At 45.2% G+C, this 14,785-nt stretch overlaps 1 protein-coding gene across 11 annotated transcripts in view; it reads right to left on the reverse strand.

Moving 5' to 3' along the window:
* The window catches only part of NFAT5 (nuclear factor of activated T cells 5), a 46,496-nt gene extending 31,911 nt beyond the window's left edge, over positions 1 to 14,585 (reverse strand). For 4 of the 11 annotated variants that reach the window (XM_058155537.1, XM_058155532.1, XM_058155534.1 and 1 more), the window contains exon 1: positions 773 to 898. Coding sequence is in view for 6 of the 11 variants with exons in the window: in XM_058155529.1 (XP_058011512.1) it covers positions 773 to 898; positions 14,219 to 14,321 (229 nt within the window). In the remaining 5 variants the exon portion in view is untranslated. Of the gene's footprint in view, positions 1 to 772; positions 899 to 8,558; positions 9,851 to 14,218 lie in introns of those variants that run through there. The other 7 variants (XM_058155531.1, XM_058155530.1, XM_058155529.1 and 4 more) reach the window with 6 other exon arrangements.
* Between the last annotated feature and the right edge of the window lie 200 nt (positions 14,586 to 14,785).

Raw genomic sequence — 14,785 nt, forward strand, 5'->3', positions numbered from 1 at the left:
TCAAAGGAAAGTATGCTTCAGGACTTTTTTAACTGACATCTTCTTTGAATTTAATGACTAGTCTTCCTAATCTACACTTATTTCCACAGATTTCATGAGGAAAAAAATTCAAATACATTAACAGTGAGCAGTGCTGCAAAGTGTTTACTCTTGATTCCAGTTGTACTTTCAAAAATAAAGCAGACACTGCCAAATTCTGGCAACAGCTTTGTGGAGAAAATCTGGAATATAACTATGAAAAAAGTCTATTCCAAATATATATGATACCAAGACAAAAACTGTCCAAGAGAGCTTATACCAGGCAACTCCCTCCAGAAAGAGACTTTTATTAAAAATAAAAACAAAAATAGGAGAAAAGACTTAAAGCCTACATTAAGTAGGAGACTCTTTCAAATTATTTCTCAGTTTATTTTAATTTATGGTAATTTTAAATTCTATTTAGCTGATGCCCCTTCATATAACTCCTAAGTAATTAAATGTTCAAATTAAAAGAAATATGATTTAATTAAAGCTAGTACTTTGATTTCCTTTAATTCTTCTCTAACAAAAACAATGCGTTGGAGGCATATTTAACACTCCATCACAATTATAATATAGCAATTACCACATCAAAAAAAGGCATGCAAGGATTGGAGAAGATGTTGAAGTGGGCAAAACATATCCAGTATTGCTGCTTCTTTTTTTATATCTGCAAACTTTTCCAGCACTGCTCATGTGTTCAATAATATTCATATGTATTAAAATCTTAATCTAAACCAAAGGAAGTACTTACCAGCAGCAACTACGCCCGGGGGGGGCGAACCCACTTCACCCCCACTGGTTTGACTCATGGATGCTACTGAGAGTTCTCTGGAAGGTGGCAGCTGCAGCTCCTTAGGGAGGAGATCATATACTGATTCTGTCAACGAGAAATAGAGGCATTTATGATCCAAACCACATGCTCGCTGCTATTTAATAACAAAACATAAATAAGGGAAATAAAGGCAGTGGTCACTAGTCTCCCATATGTAAAACCAGAATTGTTAAGAAACATGCATATTTTAAGCCTATAGAAGGACAAAGATACTATTTTTGCATCACAAATAAAAGCAAAAAATGCTGTCTGACAGTTAAAAGCATTACTGAATACCTTTGATCCAATCTTTCATATATTTATATATTTACTCCCCAATATCAAAGAGCTAATTATGCTTTGTGCCAGAAAAATAAAAGTTTATAGGAAAGAATTCTGTTCTACTATCATATTCTGTTTTCTACAATCCGATTCTCATGAAAAGTTCCCTCAATATGTGTACTAATCTACAACTAATTTCCTGTTGCACAAAAAAAATCTGATTCAGGAAATGTGATTATTTTGATCCAATCTAAGCAAGCAATTATTTAGGACATTTTTTAATGTTTATCTATACAGTATAATGTTCTACCTATTTTAATGAGCTTTAATTAAATCATTAGCATGATCATACAGGCCTATTTTAATTTATCCCATCATTCTGTCCTATTCTCAGTTTTTTAAAAAAATTAACCAATAATTTAGTATAACAATTATCACTGCTGTTATGATGTTCCTATAGTCTCCACTGAGGCCAAAACAATTTGCACATGCATGGATTACTTTCTAGGTCCCCTCCCAAGTACAGTAGAAATGCCAGTAGTTTTTTGAATCTGACTCAGAAGCAAAGCCTCCAGTAAGTTTGTGGTTCAAATCAAAAGGAACAAGGAGCATTCAGTTTAGCTTTACTTACTTTCTCCATGCAATATTACTAAATAAACCCTCGTACAAGACTTCAGTGTATGGAAGAAAAATGTGGACTGGTGCCCTGCATGCTGACCAAGGACAGAGAATTAAGCTCAGCCGCTAAACAGCAATGCCTACAGGAGGGATCCTCCTCTACTTCACCTACTCTGCACAAGATGAAAGAGTATAGAGAGAAAAATGAAACAGTCACTACCAAAGGACCCAAAACATTTTTTTTCTGTCAGAAACATTTTCCTTGTTTCCTTCAGTATCACAGTTCCATGACACAACCACACAAGGTGTAGAAATGTTCAACCTATTTTTCATTTTAGATACCTTGGCAGAATGAAGTCTTTGAGAAGTTCAACATATATTTTAAGCCACATATAGTTAAAAAAAAAAAGCATCAGTTTAAATCATTCTGAAACTTGGGTCCTCAAATAGTAAATTAATGACTGAATTTTCTTTTGGAAAAGGCCCTTGATATTCTGAATAGCAGAACTTCAAATTAAAACATTATACCATTTGGAAAATAAAACTGAAGGGAAGAATGCAACATTTCTCATAGAATTCATTTTTCCACTTGACGGATCAGATTAATATCATAGCTCTCAAAAAGTTTCAACTAAATATGAATGTTAGAAATCCCACATAAAAAATGTTTCACACTTCAACGTTTTGTCCTAGGTCCAGTTTATACCATTATAGTACATTCTTTTAAGGAATATACCGAGATATTCATGTAAATCTCAATCTCTGATCACTAGATGGATCATAAACCACAGGCTGAGCACAAGGATCCACAAATGCATTCACCAGCTCCTCGGGATGAGTGCATTCAATTCAATGTTTTTATGTTCTATTTTCATTTGATTTCCAAGCAAGAAACAAACTACAGGAGCAGTTGACAGGAGAGCTGGCTTTTAATCTTATCTTCTTAAAGCCCTGCATAAATGAAAGATGATCCTGCCTTTTTCCAAAGTCCACTCTGCATGACTGAGGACACAAGAGAAAAGAGGGTTGGTGACAATCACAAAGAATGCCATTAGTGAGCCAAGCCAATATTTATAAGCTTCTGCTGGACAATAACTATTCCTTTTAAGACTAGTATAAGAAAGGACTTCTCCCAACTTGCTGACTTAATTGAACTCAGAAGCAATTATTAGATAATACTTATTCTGTCAACTGTTGCTGCCATTTAGAAATCAATATTCTTTTTCCTATTATGGTGCTTCAAATGTAGATCTCGCCATGTTTAGCAAAATTGCAGGAAAAGATACTGGTTGTACATTAACCTTTGAAAGGATTGCAGCAGCCAGGAATAAGGGAGGGGGGGACATTCTGCATGTAACTAGCATCTTTTTCTACTGTTCCTTGATGAAGGAAAAAGACAGGGCCTTATAAGAATACCAAAGTTTCAAAACAAAACCACCAACGTTCTATTATTACCTTATTTCCAAACTTTGCTGATACAATGCCTACCATTGTTAGACTTGAAAGATAGAACGACCCTTTATTCTTTGATTGCATTTTTCCAATCAGGCATTTCCCATTTTCATTTGCTTGAAGGATTTAAAATAAATTTATCTGCTTGAGTAAGGGCCAAATATGTGGCAAGAAGTTAATTTTCCTTTTTTCACTGATCTCTTTTGTTTCCATAATTAGAGACATGTGGCCTACAGAACTAAAAAAAAGAAACCTATACCATGAATGCAAGCACTTGCAATAAAAAAAACATGAAGAAATGGTCAGCAATGACAAAGGTGAACAATGTTGGGTAGTCTTTAAGGTACTGGACTTGAGACCAAGGCTGAAGTTCCCTCTCAGTCATGGAAGGTCAAATTATTTCTATGTACAGTGAACCATATAATGGTGGTTATGGGGACAAATCTAGAAAGAGAATGCTATTTACCCAGCCTTGGACTTCTAAAGTGAAGAAATGGGACGGGTGGATCAATGGCCCTTCTATTTCTACTCCATATCAGTTATTCTTCAGAACCAATTATATACAAGCTGTGGTCCAAGAATAGAACCCTGATGTTGATTTCTTAGTGTTCTTCATTTGCAAATTTACTTGTCAAAGATACTGTTTACTATCAATACACAATTGTGTGCTTTAGTTTAACCAAGAATGCTCTAAGCATTCAACAAAAATAAACTTTTCTGAAGTCTGTTATACTGTTTCAGTATGAAAGGCATATGATGCAGCAGGAAAGCAGCTTGGACAAGCATGGGAAATGGCTCAGTGAGTAGCTTTAGTGTCAAGACAGATCTAAGGACACATTAAATAATCCCCAATTCTAATAATTGCTAATAGTATCGGGATTTCTGTCTAATATATGTAAGAGTAAATCAATTCTTTCATTCCTAATAATCAAACTGGAACATCTACTCCCCTGCACCCCTGATTTGTGGGAGCTCCTAATTTCCAATCCTGGAATTAAGCAAACAATTCTATTTGCTTAAGTGTACTTACATGGTACTTATTTATCATTTCTCAATTAAACTAGTGGCAAACTAGTCTGAATTTTGCAAAACTCCAACAAGTGCTGCTGGATTAAAAAAATGGAAAGTAAGACATTAGAACCTTGGCAGAAAAGAAAGTAAACCAAGAATCAACCATATTCTAATCATGATCTACTGCTAGCCTTCTTTCACATAAAAAACACACTGTGAGATGAAAACATATAAATTTGATAAACAAACAGACTCGCTTTTGAGTTGAGATCAGTTTATGGTGACTTTATACATTTTCATTGCTAATTTTCTTGGCAGATTTTCTACTGCCTTCTCCCAAGGTATCTTTCTCAACTTCCCAGACTGAAGCCCTGAAGTGTCCTTGTAGTCTACCATCCAAACAGCTGAGAAATGCAACCCTTTTTATTTGGGCCTTCAATATCAGTCAAGGTCAGCTAGGCTCCCCACCTGCTGAGGGCCATGCCAAATCTCTCTCATATCTCTGGAATTAAACTGGGGATTAAGGAGACCGAGAAATCTCTCGGTTCTACCTTGCTAGGGCAAACTACCAGGTGCATACACCTAATGCCGAAGTATTCAGATTCTGTCCAACCCCCTTTCTGTTCTCCAATAATGCCCATACTCGGAAAGTCCTTGCCAAATTCTCAGTAGAGATGACTATAAATAGATTTGCTATTACTGAAGTGTTTCTCAGTTTATAGTCTGTTGGGTAGTAAACAGTCTACTTCAGAAAGTCCATCAATGCTATTTCCTTGCCATGCCACAGTTCTCCGTTAGACAGGAATGCTTGTGTATTTGGTTTTTGTATTTATTTTTTAAAAATATGAAAGCTACAGTTATGAGCAACTGAATCAAGGATCGATTATTCATATAAATTTCCAAATTAAATTTCAATTGTCTAAAACAAGAACATTTTATCATGTTTCCTAGTAATCATTGAATGCAGCAAGCCACTGAATAAATACATTGTACATTCCTATAAATATGTTATCATACAAGAATTTTTTTAAATCCATGATTATAATATAAGATATAAATGATAACAGATCCAATGCAAAATGAGGAGTAAGAAAGGCAATAGTTTTGTATCTACTGTGGCAGCCAAGATAAATAAATTTCCTGGTTTCCTGCCACATCTTTGACTTGCAACCTTCCTTCTATACTAAGAACCAAATCAATGCCACAAAACAAATTTGCAGTATAAACCTTATTAATGCATTTTTGCATTATGTGCATTATTTAGTTTGTTATATCAACTGACCAAACTCTTGCAATTGACCAAAGCAATCCAAGCATCAATCTAGCACCATCGGATTTAAACTCCATTCAGTCATTAGGCCTCCTGAGAGCCACCAGAATCTACTTTATAAGCTTATTGCAAAACCAAAGAGGATTACACTATATATTGCCTTAAGCACATGACAATGAAGATGAAGCATGTATTACAGTAGTACTTAGATAAGCACTACATTATTCCTTTAGTTTATTTTTAAATTGTGTTTACAACAGAAGGAAATAAAGTCAATCAGATAAGACTTCTAGATAAAAGACAGGCAGGCTTTAAATGTCCTGCATTGCTTTCTTTATTGTTACCTTTTTGGTGAAAGAATGTTATACTAAATATATACAAATATTATACCCAGTCACCCATGCAGAGTGAGATCAAGCAGAGGAACTGCCATGACAAAAGAGATCCTGATAGAGATGTACTATGGACAGGTAGCTGAGGTACTAGACTCTGGGAAATCCTATCAGTGGCAGGAAAGGGCTGAATTAAAAGACAGCACTGAAGACTTGATCATAGCAGCGGAAGAACAGGCATTCTGCACCAGAGCCGCAGAAGCAGAGGTCTACCACGCTAGACAGAACCCAAGGGGCAGACTACGCAGAGAAGCCTCAAAGACAGTCCAACACATGATGGCAGCAGGCAGGAACAGCATACACTAACAGCACAACCAAGTAACTGACATTGTGTACAGGAACATCTGCATAAGGTATGGGCTAGACCCTCACAAATACAAATGGGAGATTCCACAGAAGGTTGGGGACAGTAAGAGAGCTAAGATCTTGTAGGATTTCCAGATCCAGATAGACAGGCAGATACTAGTAAATCAATCAGACAGTAGATGAGGACCAGAAGACAGTGATGGTCAGAGGTGTAGCAGTGTCAAGTGACAGCAACATCAGGAAGGAGTATGAGAAGATGGAGAAGTACCAAGGCCTGAAGTAGGAACTAGAGGATGTGGAAAGACCAAAGCTATCCAGCAATGCTAGAACTTGAGGCTGTGACTCCTAAGCTGTGAGAGGCTCCAATAGATCCCAGAAACCACCTCAGAGCTTTCTCTCCAGAGGAGTGCCTTACAGCTAAGATACTGCACAGAACCCTCAAACTCCCAGTACTTTGGTAGAGGACCCCAGATTGAGGAAGATACAGATCACCCACAAAAGTGAGAAGGGAATTTATATACTGTATACGTTGTATATAAAATGCTACATATATGGTGCCTGGGTGCATGCACACGCATATATAATTGTTACATAAACTTTCAAATCACAGACTTTCAAATCTCACTTGTTTCTAATTGTATGTTTTCTTATTGGTTTTGTTACCTTTCATATGACAACAAAGCGCCTGCTATTTTATTATGAAAAACTGAGAAGAATGTTAAAGAAACTATTATGTTTAAAAATATTTACCTAAATCTATGAAAATTATTGAAATTGTGTTTATTTACAAAATGACTAATACTTCAACATACAACATTCAATGCATTTGCAACTATCGGCATTTTGATTTAGGTTTACTTAGGATGTTCTACTTGAATAATATTTACTATCATTCTTTCAGAATTATTTCTGAAAGCAAATACATTGTAAGATTACGTATATTTGCTTGGTTATCACAACCATGTTGCTCTTAGTACAATAATTACTATCAGTGATCTAAATTAAATAAAAGGTTATCTGTGGTTGTTCTGTCAGTTCACAAGCCGCCTGTACACCACAAAACAGCTAATGTGAACAGTGAAGTTTTTTTCTAATAGTGTGATAAAACAAAAACCCACACTAGTACCAATTTGAAAATAAGCTTCCCAAATTCAAAGCTTCAGGTTAAACTGTGATAAATCAACAGCTTGATAAAAATCTGAAATTACTGCTAGAATGATTGAAGCAATATTGAGCAAAGAGTTATACCCAACAGGTATTTGTCTACACGATTTTTGTTAATAACAGGCATTTTCAACAATTTAACCTATTTTACATTTGCTACTCACACTTGCCCACTTGCTGGTAACCTATAGTCACCTACCCCCCAAAATAGAAATTCAGTGGGACTTTTTTGGTTACTCTATCTTCTCTAACTTCAAGGGTTTTTAATTTTTCCCAAGCAGCCCCTCTCGCAGCATCAAGGCCTTCCAGCCTCTTTATAGGTTGGTGAGAGTTTTTCTTTATTTCTTCAGCCAGACGAGGGGAAAGGAAGGCGGGCCAGCAGCGCCCCTGTCCCAGTTATTGGGGCCTTTCATGCCTCTTTCACCCTGCTAAACAAATAATTAGCATCACCCTGCTAAACAAATAATTCCCTCAACACTGTCAGACTATTTACTGAATCTGCACTACTATTAATCTTCTCATAGTTCCCATCACCAATCTCTTTCCACTTATGACTGTATGACTATAACTTGTTGCTGGCAATCCTTATGATTTATATTGATATATTGATCATCAATTGTGTTGTAAATGTTGTACCTTGATGAAGGTATCTTTTCTTTTATGTACACTGAGAGTATATGCACCAAGGCAAATTCCTTGTGTGTCCAATCACACTTGGCCAATAAAATTCTATTCTATTTTATTCTTTGGTATCCAGCCCGCGTTTCGCCCTGGGGGACATCTCGGCCAAAGCCACCCACCACTGACCGGCCGCACTTTTCCGCCGCCTGTATTTGTGCCGCCCAGCTCCGCTTTCCGGCGCCAGGGGAAGGAAGGCAGGCACGGCGAGAAGTCCGGCCTCCTTCGGCCAGATCTCGCTTCGCCTGCGGGCCGCCTTTCCGGGCGCCTCCTTCGTCCCTCGGGGGTTTTCGGGGCAGGGCGGGAGGGGGCTCCTGCCTTCGGACCTCCCCCCGGCGGCACCAAACGAGGCCTCCGCGCACCAACAGCCGCCCGGTCCTGGCTGCTCCCGGGAAGCGGCTCCGGGCCCCCAGGCGGGTCCGCGCGGCCGGCGGGGCTCGCAGACACCGGGCGACGGCCTGCTGCGAGGCTCCAACCGCCTGGCCCGCCGCAATCAGGCCCGGACAGCGCCGGCTGCGGAGAAGGCCCTGCGCGGTCTCGGCGGCCGACTCACCCTTGGAGTAGAGGGACTTGGGCGACTCGAGGTCGAGGTCGGCGCTGAGCAGAGAGATGAAGTCCGAGGGCATCGCCGCTCCGGGGCCGCGCTGCGGGGGCGGACGAAGAAGCGGCTCCGCGGGCGCCACTCCAGCCTCCGCCGCCGCTCCTGACAGGAATCCGGTGGCTGCCGCCCAGCGGGACCGCCCCCTCGTTCCTTGCACTGCGCGTGCGCCGCCCGGCTCCGAGCGCGAGCGGCGGCCGGAGGGAGACCGAGAAAGCGGAGACGAGTGCAAGGCGCATGCGCCCCGCCCGAGAACGTGGGGAAATCCTCGGCCTTCGGGATCCTTCGACCCCTGCGCACCGAGAGGGAAATGGAGCGCGCATGCGCTCGGGCCTGCAGTGCCTGGGGGAGGGCGGGATCGCAGCGCGAAAGTGTTTCTGCGCTTGCGCTCCTAAAATTGCCCGGGGAGGGGTCGCGGGGGGCGGAGAGGCGCGGTAATTAGCCTGCTCAGCCCCCCCCCCGCGAGGGAGGTGTGTGGCGGAACCGAGGGAAGAGCCTCTCGGAGGTGGCGAGGTGAGGCGCCAGGTCGGAGCGCCCCCTCCCCTACCAGGACGCACTGTCGAGTCCGAGTCGTTCAGCGGCCCGCAGCACGCAGTCGTCCAACGTGCGTCCCGGGCTGGCCCAGGGCCCCGCGGGCTGGGTGTGGGGAGGCCGTCATGGAAGCGTTGGAAGCGAAGGGTCGCAGCCAGGACAGCAGCCAAGAGCCCGGCCCACCCGGCGGCGACAGCAGCAGGCGGGCCCCAGTCGGGAAGGGAGAAATGCTTCCCTTTATGAGCCCCTCCTTTCTGTCCTGGCGGGGTGCTTTTAATGCCCTTTCTGAGTTTCCCCTCCCCGAGTCCTGGGCGCCCTTTCTGAAACCCCCCCACCCTGCCCACGGGAGCCTTTTCTGTCTTGGGCGGTTTTCTCAGGAGCCGCCTCCGCTTTGGCTACCTGGGCTGCCTTTCTCTCAACTTTGCTCCACTTCTGGAACGGCCGGCCAAAACAACCGGGGCAGCCAGAAATGCTACAGGCTGTGCACACAATCCTGCTTAGCCAGGTGAATGGAGGCAAACCTGCATTTCCACATCTTGGCACTAACTTGGTGCCTGTTGCCTTGGCTGGGTTGTGAGATTTTTGACTTGGTTGTGAAACTCCCTTTTGTTAATTTACAGCTCTGTATATTGTCTGAACCAGCAACCTGGGTTAATTCAGTAATCAGATTAAGAATGTTCAATAAGTAACGTCATTAAAGACATATGTGGCATCATTCTGGTACCATTGGAACTGTTTTCTTTTGCAGGCTGTGGAAGCTTTATTTTTCCTCTAGTAGTATATTGTTAAATTTATAATACTTTGATACTGCTATGAATAAATGGCATTTCCACAAAGGACATCCATTTGTTAACTACAGAAAGTTCTATACACACGGAAAGTTTATCCAGTTAGATGGGAATTGTGATCCAACACATCTGGAGAGCAGGTTGAAAATAGCCACTCTAAAGCTAGCCTTGGCCAAACCCAGCTGAACCCAAATACACACATCAGCAACACTATAAGCCAAAGTGGTGGTTTCACACGTGCTTCAGCCGTAAACCATGGTTTACAACCATAAGGGCTTAGGGAGATGCAGGAATCTCAACCACACATAAAAGAAATGTAGAAATGATGACTCCTGTATACTGTAGAGCCAGTTCGGTGGTGTGGTGAAGGCATCGGGCCAAGCCATGAGTTCCAGCCCTGCCTTAAGCACTAGGCCAGGTCGGTGTCCTTGGACCAATCACTTTCTCACAGCCTTAGGAAGGAGCAATGGTAAACCATTACTGAAAAATCTTGCCAAGAAAACTGCAGTGACCTGTCAGTTGCTCAGAGTCAGCCCTGACTTGAAGGCGCACAGACTACGTATGCCAGAGCTAGATGGGAAGACTCTTGATGTATTGGTTTAGATTAAACCATTTGATTTTAAAATAGTTATTTTATTCAGGGCCTGGGTGAGATTAGCAGGTGTTTCCTAATAGGCAGCAATCACGGGTCAGGACGTAAATTATTTTCCAGCAATCATGTGGAAAAATAAGGCAGAAGAGAATGCAAATCTGTCAACAGCCCAGGAGTTTCAGGGCCAACTCCCCAGCATTTCCTGAGATGCTTCTCCCATCAGGATCCCTAGCAGGACGACAGCGGTGGACACAGAGGCCGAGGCTGACAGGGCAGCTCAGGGAGGAGCTTGGCTGCAGCCTCACACTCACTTTTCACTTTTGTGCTGCCCTTGGCCAGGTGAAGGTAAAGCGAGGAGGAGGAGGAGGAGGAGGAGGAGGAAAGGCTGGACCTTCGGAATCCCCTCCATCATGCGTGGAGTCTGACTCTTGTCTTGCCAATAAGGGATTGAGGGGGGTCGATACCTGGCCAGATGGGGGAACAAATTCAGCGATGAGTGAGAAGAGATCAGACATTTCTGCCTGTTGCACCAGATCTGACAAGGTAGGCAGCTCCAGGTACCCTTGGTGTAGCCTTATGGGACTGAGCAGGTATGCCTAATCTGCACCTATGGAACCTCCTCAACCTTCTTAGCATCCAGAAAACTGCTGAAACCTGGCCTTTCGCCCTACCTTAGGATCAGGATGCTCTCACACTGCTATATAGGGCCTTGATTTTTCTTCTTTGTATTGGGATATTTTTAATTTTGGTTATGGGTTTTTGTTTTCTGTACTGATTATTTAAGAGAAACAGACATACAAAAATTCTAAATTAATAACACAGCCTTTCCTGCTGGAGAGGGACTATGGCCCTGCTGGCTTAGGAAAAAGGCAGCAACAGGCCGAGATGCTTCAAGATACCAGACAGCTATGGTTCCTCTCCTTCCTTGGCCCCTCCCATTCCACACTCCCCTCCCTTCTCACCCTCTGCCTTCCTTGGGTTCAGAGCTGTTAGGGTTAAACTCTCCCTGCCTCCAGCTGCAGACAGCTGTGCCTGTCCCTGCTCTTCCACAGCCAGGAAGACCTGCATGATGACCCCCTTCGCCTTTCTGAGGGTTAGGGTTAGGGTTAGGGTAGTTGCTACCCTAACCCTAATCCTGCTAGTTAACTGTTAGTTGCTTCAAGATGCCACAAGTGGGAAGGCATGTGGCAACTTGAAGCAACTTCTGCTCCCAGTGCCAGCCATCTTTAAAGACCTTGTTTGCTGCTTTTTACGCCCCAGCTGCGCCTCCTGATCTCTGTTCTGACACACAAAGCAAACAATAAAATCCCAGAGCATCAGGCAATGGCTAGAAATAAAAACTGGCAGCAAACAAACTGCTCCTCCCCTCCCCCCCCCACTCTTGCCCAGGAACAGGGTTTTCGCTGCCGGACAGGCCCCTGACAAAAACAGGGCTGTTCTTTTTATGGCAGAAGGGAAGGAGGCTTTGGCCAGGGGGCACTGGTCTCCCTTCCACCTGCTAAGCTCCACCCAGAGCTACACTCTGCACCCACAGCAAACTCTTTATTCTGCCTTCTTGTCCCGACTGCCTCTCATGGCATCTTTAGATCCGTTTCCCCTGAGGCAGAGACTGAATGGGAGGGACTCAGGAGCTGCTGGTGTCTCTTTTGGATTCAGTCTGTGCGATTCCACATACCCAACACCCTCGGCTGTGGCGAAAGGAACAGGCAGGCAGTTACCTCAGCAGTGGAGCTGCCCCTGCACCAATCCCCCCCTTGGCAAGTTCGGCCAAGCACAAGTTACTCAGATGAGTCTAGATGGGAGCCCAGCCACAAGGATCAGCTCCAAAAATGATGTCTTTGAACAGGCCAAAGCAATTTTCGCTTCGTGGACCAGCTCCAGCAGGAAAAATGTCATCAGCCCTTTTCCTTCACGCTTAACTCCTTTTGCCGGGTGCTCTGGACTGTTAGGCCAGGCAAAGGGCAGGTGGAAAAATGCTGAGAGCCCCAAAGGGTTGAAGACTGCATCATTCCTCTTGACAGAATCAAGGACCGTTCAACTTCAGCCCATTACAGAGGGCAGAGTAGGGAAAACAGGAGGCAGAAGCATTCTGAATAACAATCTCGTCATCATCCTAGCACAGTGACCTCCAATCTTTTGGGCACCGGAGAGAGGTTTTCCCACAGACCGGAGAGGGCAAGGTTTAGCGTGCTGTCTGCATCCTGCAGATGGGACTTTACTTTTTTGTGTGGCCCAGTTTCTGGCCTGCCACAGACCAGTGCTAGTCCACAGACTGGGGGTTGGGGAAACCTGTCCTAGCAATTAAATTCTACAATAAATAAATATATTGACAATTCCATTGCCCCTCTTTTTCAATAATTCATATTGAGTATAAACAGACACACACAGAAGTTGGGGGCGTTGCCTTTATTTAAGAAAAAAAGCAACTGATTGATGCAACTGACCGACTGGAGTGGTAGGAGGGGGGGGGGGGTTGGTCTCTACTTCACATTTCTAGTCTTGATTCTGGTGAGTCTATTCCAGTATCATATAATAAGACAGCATGATTTTAATTATTTCTTACATTTATCTTTAAGATCAGTTTCTAATTTTGCTACTATGTCGCCTAGGGAATATTTAAATGACATTTAGCTCAATCGAAAAAGAAAGTACAAATGATACTCATTAGGCAAATCAGGTTTTCTGTGGGGTGTTCCACTGCAGCATCAAAGCCTTCCAAACGTAAAAGTCACTTAATTCTAGCCAATCAAGAAAGAAAGCAAACATTTGCCTTTGAATTGTTGTTACTGAGCAGGACTGAATTGTATGCAGCCAGCTAATGGGGCCTTTCATCACATCCATAAGCAGCACCTTTGATTTCCCAATTTCAGCCTTGTAAAATGAGCCCATAAGGAGTGATCTCAGAAGGTGAAAGATCAGGCCCCTGCGTCCATGAAATATTTATCTTTGCCCTGGAATCAAATTCAAGCATACATGCCTAAAATTTTCCTCTAATGATGATGGTACCTAGTTTGGTAAGGAAATATCTGCAAGAAAATAGCCAACTTAGAGAGCCCCAAGGACGCCCTGTTCAACCCTGAACTTCTCTTCTCCCTTCCTCTAAGTCTAAGCAGACCTTCTTCCGTGGGAACCATGGTCCCTTAACAGAGGCTCCCCCTCAAAGTGCCCTTTCAGAACTCAGCAAAGCTGAAGGTTGCCATGGAATTTTGCCCCAGTGATCAGACTCCAGCCCTCCTCCTCTGCCAGCAACGAGCGGCGGGGAGGGGGCATGTTTTTGGGGAGGGAGTCCCTCCTGCGGGCGGAGGAAGATGGGTTGAGCACCCAGTCAGCCCCGCCGCCTTACGCCGCTGCTGTTCTGCCCGCAAGCCGAGCTCAGCCGGGCGCCTCGGGGCCGATCGGCGCAGTATGGCACCTCTGCAGCGCGCTGGAGAGCCGGCTGGCGGCGGTCTAGTTCGGGAGCGAAGCCGTCGGGGGACTCCACTCTCCGGCTGGGCGCCTTCTTCCCGCGCTCCTTGGAGAACTTTCCGCCCAGCAGATGCCCCGCCGCCGTTTCCCGACCGACTCCGCTTACGGCGCCCAGACCACGTGGCCCCGCGGGATTTCCGAGCCCCCGTCTCAGCTGGAGCACCAGGCAAAACGGCCCCGCGAACGGCGGCGCCCCCTCCTCCCCTCCTCGGGCGTCCCGGCGAAGGGCACGGTCTTACCTGGCCCGAAAGCAGTGGCAGCACTCCCTCCGAAGGCGCACCACGGCCAGGCGTGCAGCGGCCCCGCGCACAGGGCGCTCTCGGAGGCCAAGGTGGAGCGCATGGCGGGCGGTGCCGGCGCGCTGAGCCTGCTCGGCTGGTGGCTCTGCCGGGCGCTCAGTCCGCTGGCCGCCTCCCGTCGGGGTCGGGGCGCTCCTCTACACCGAGCAGCAACAGGGCGTCGGCTCTGGCCAAGCAACCACTGGCCAAGCCCGCCCGGCCCCCGCTATTTATGGCGCCGCCCGCGAAGCCGGCATCGGCGGCCAGTCGGCGCGCCGCAAGCGGACGGCCAGGGGGCGGAAGCGAGCTAGCCCCTCCCCGGCCTGCCGGGCCGGGGACCCCGCCATCCCGGCCGGAGCCGCGCCCTGGCCAGCGCAGGACAGGGGCGACCGGGCAGCTTTGCCCTCAGATCCGGCACCCGGAGCCCTCACCCGGCTGGGCTGGCAGAGGGCGAGGAGTACGCGGGAAGCATGCCTGACCCGTGGCTTCCGAGCTCGCCAGCTGTTCCGTGGCCACGGTGATCCGGTC

Source organism: Ahaetulla prasina, chromosome 12 (genome assembly GCF_028640845.1).
Source record: "Ahaetulla prasina isolate Xishuangbanna chromosome 12, ASM2864084v1, whole genome shotgun sequence".
Classification (NCBI taxonomy): domain Eukaryota; kingdom Metazoa; phylum Chordata; class Lepidosauria; order Squamata; family Colubridae; genus Ahaetulla; species Ahaetulla prasina.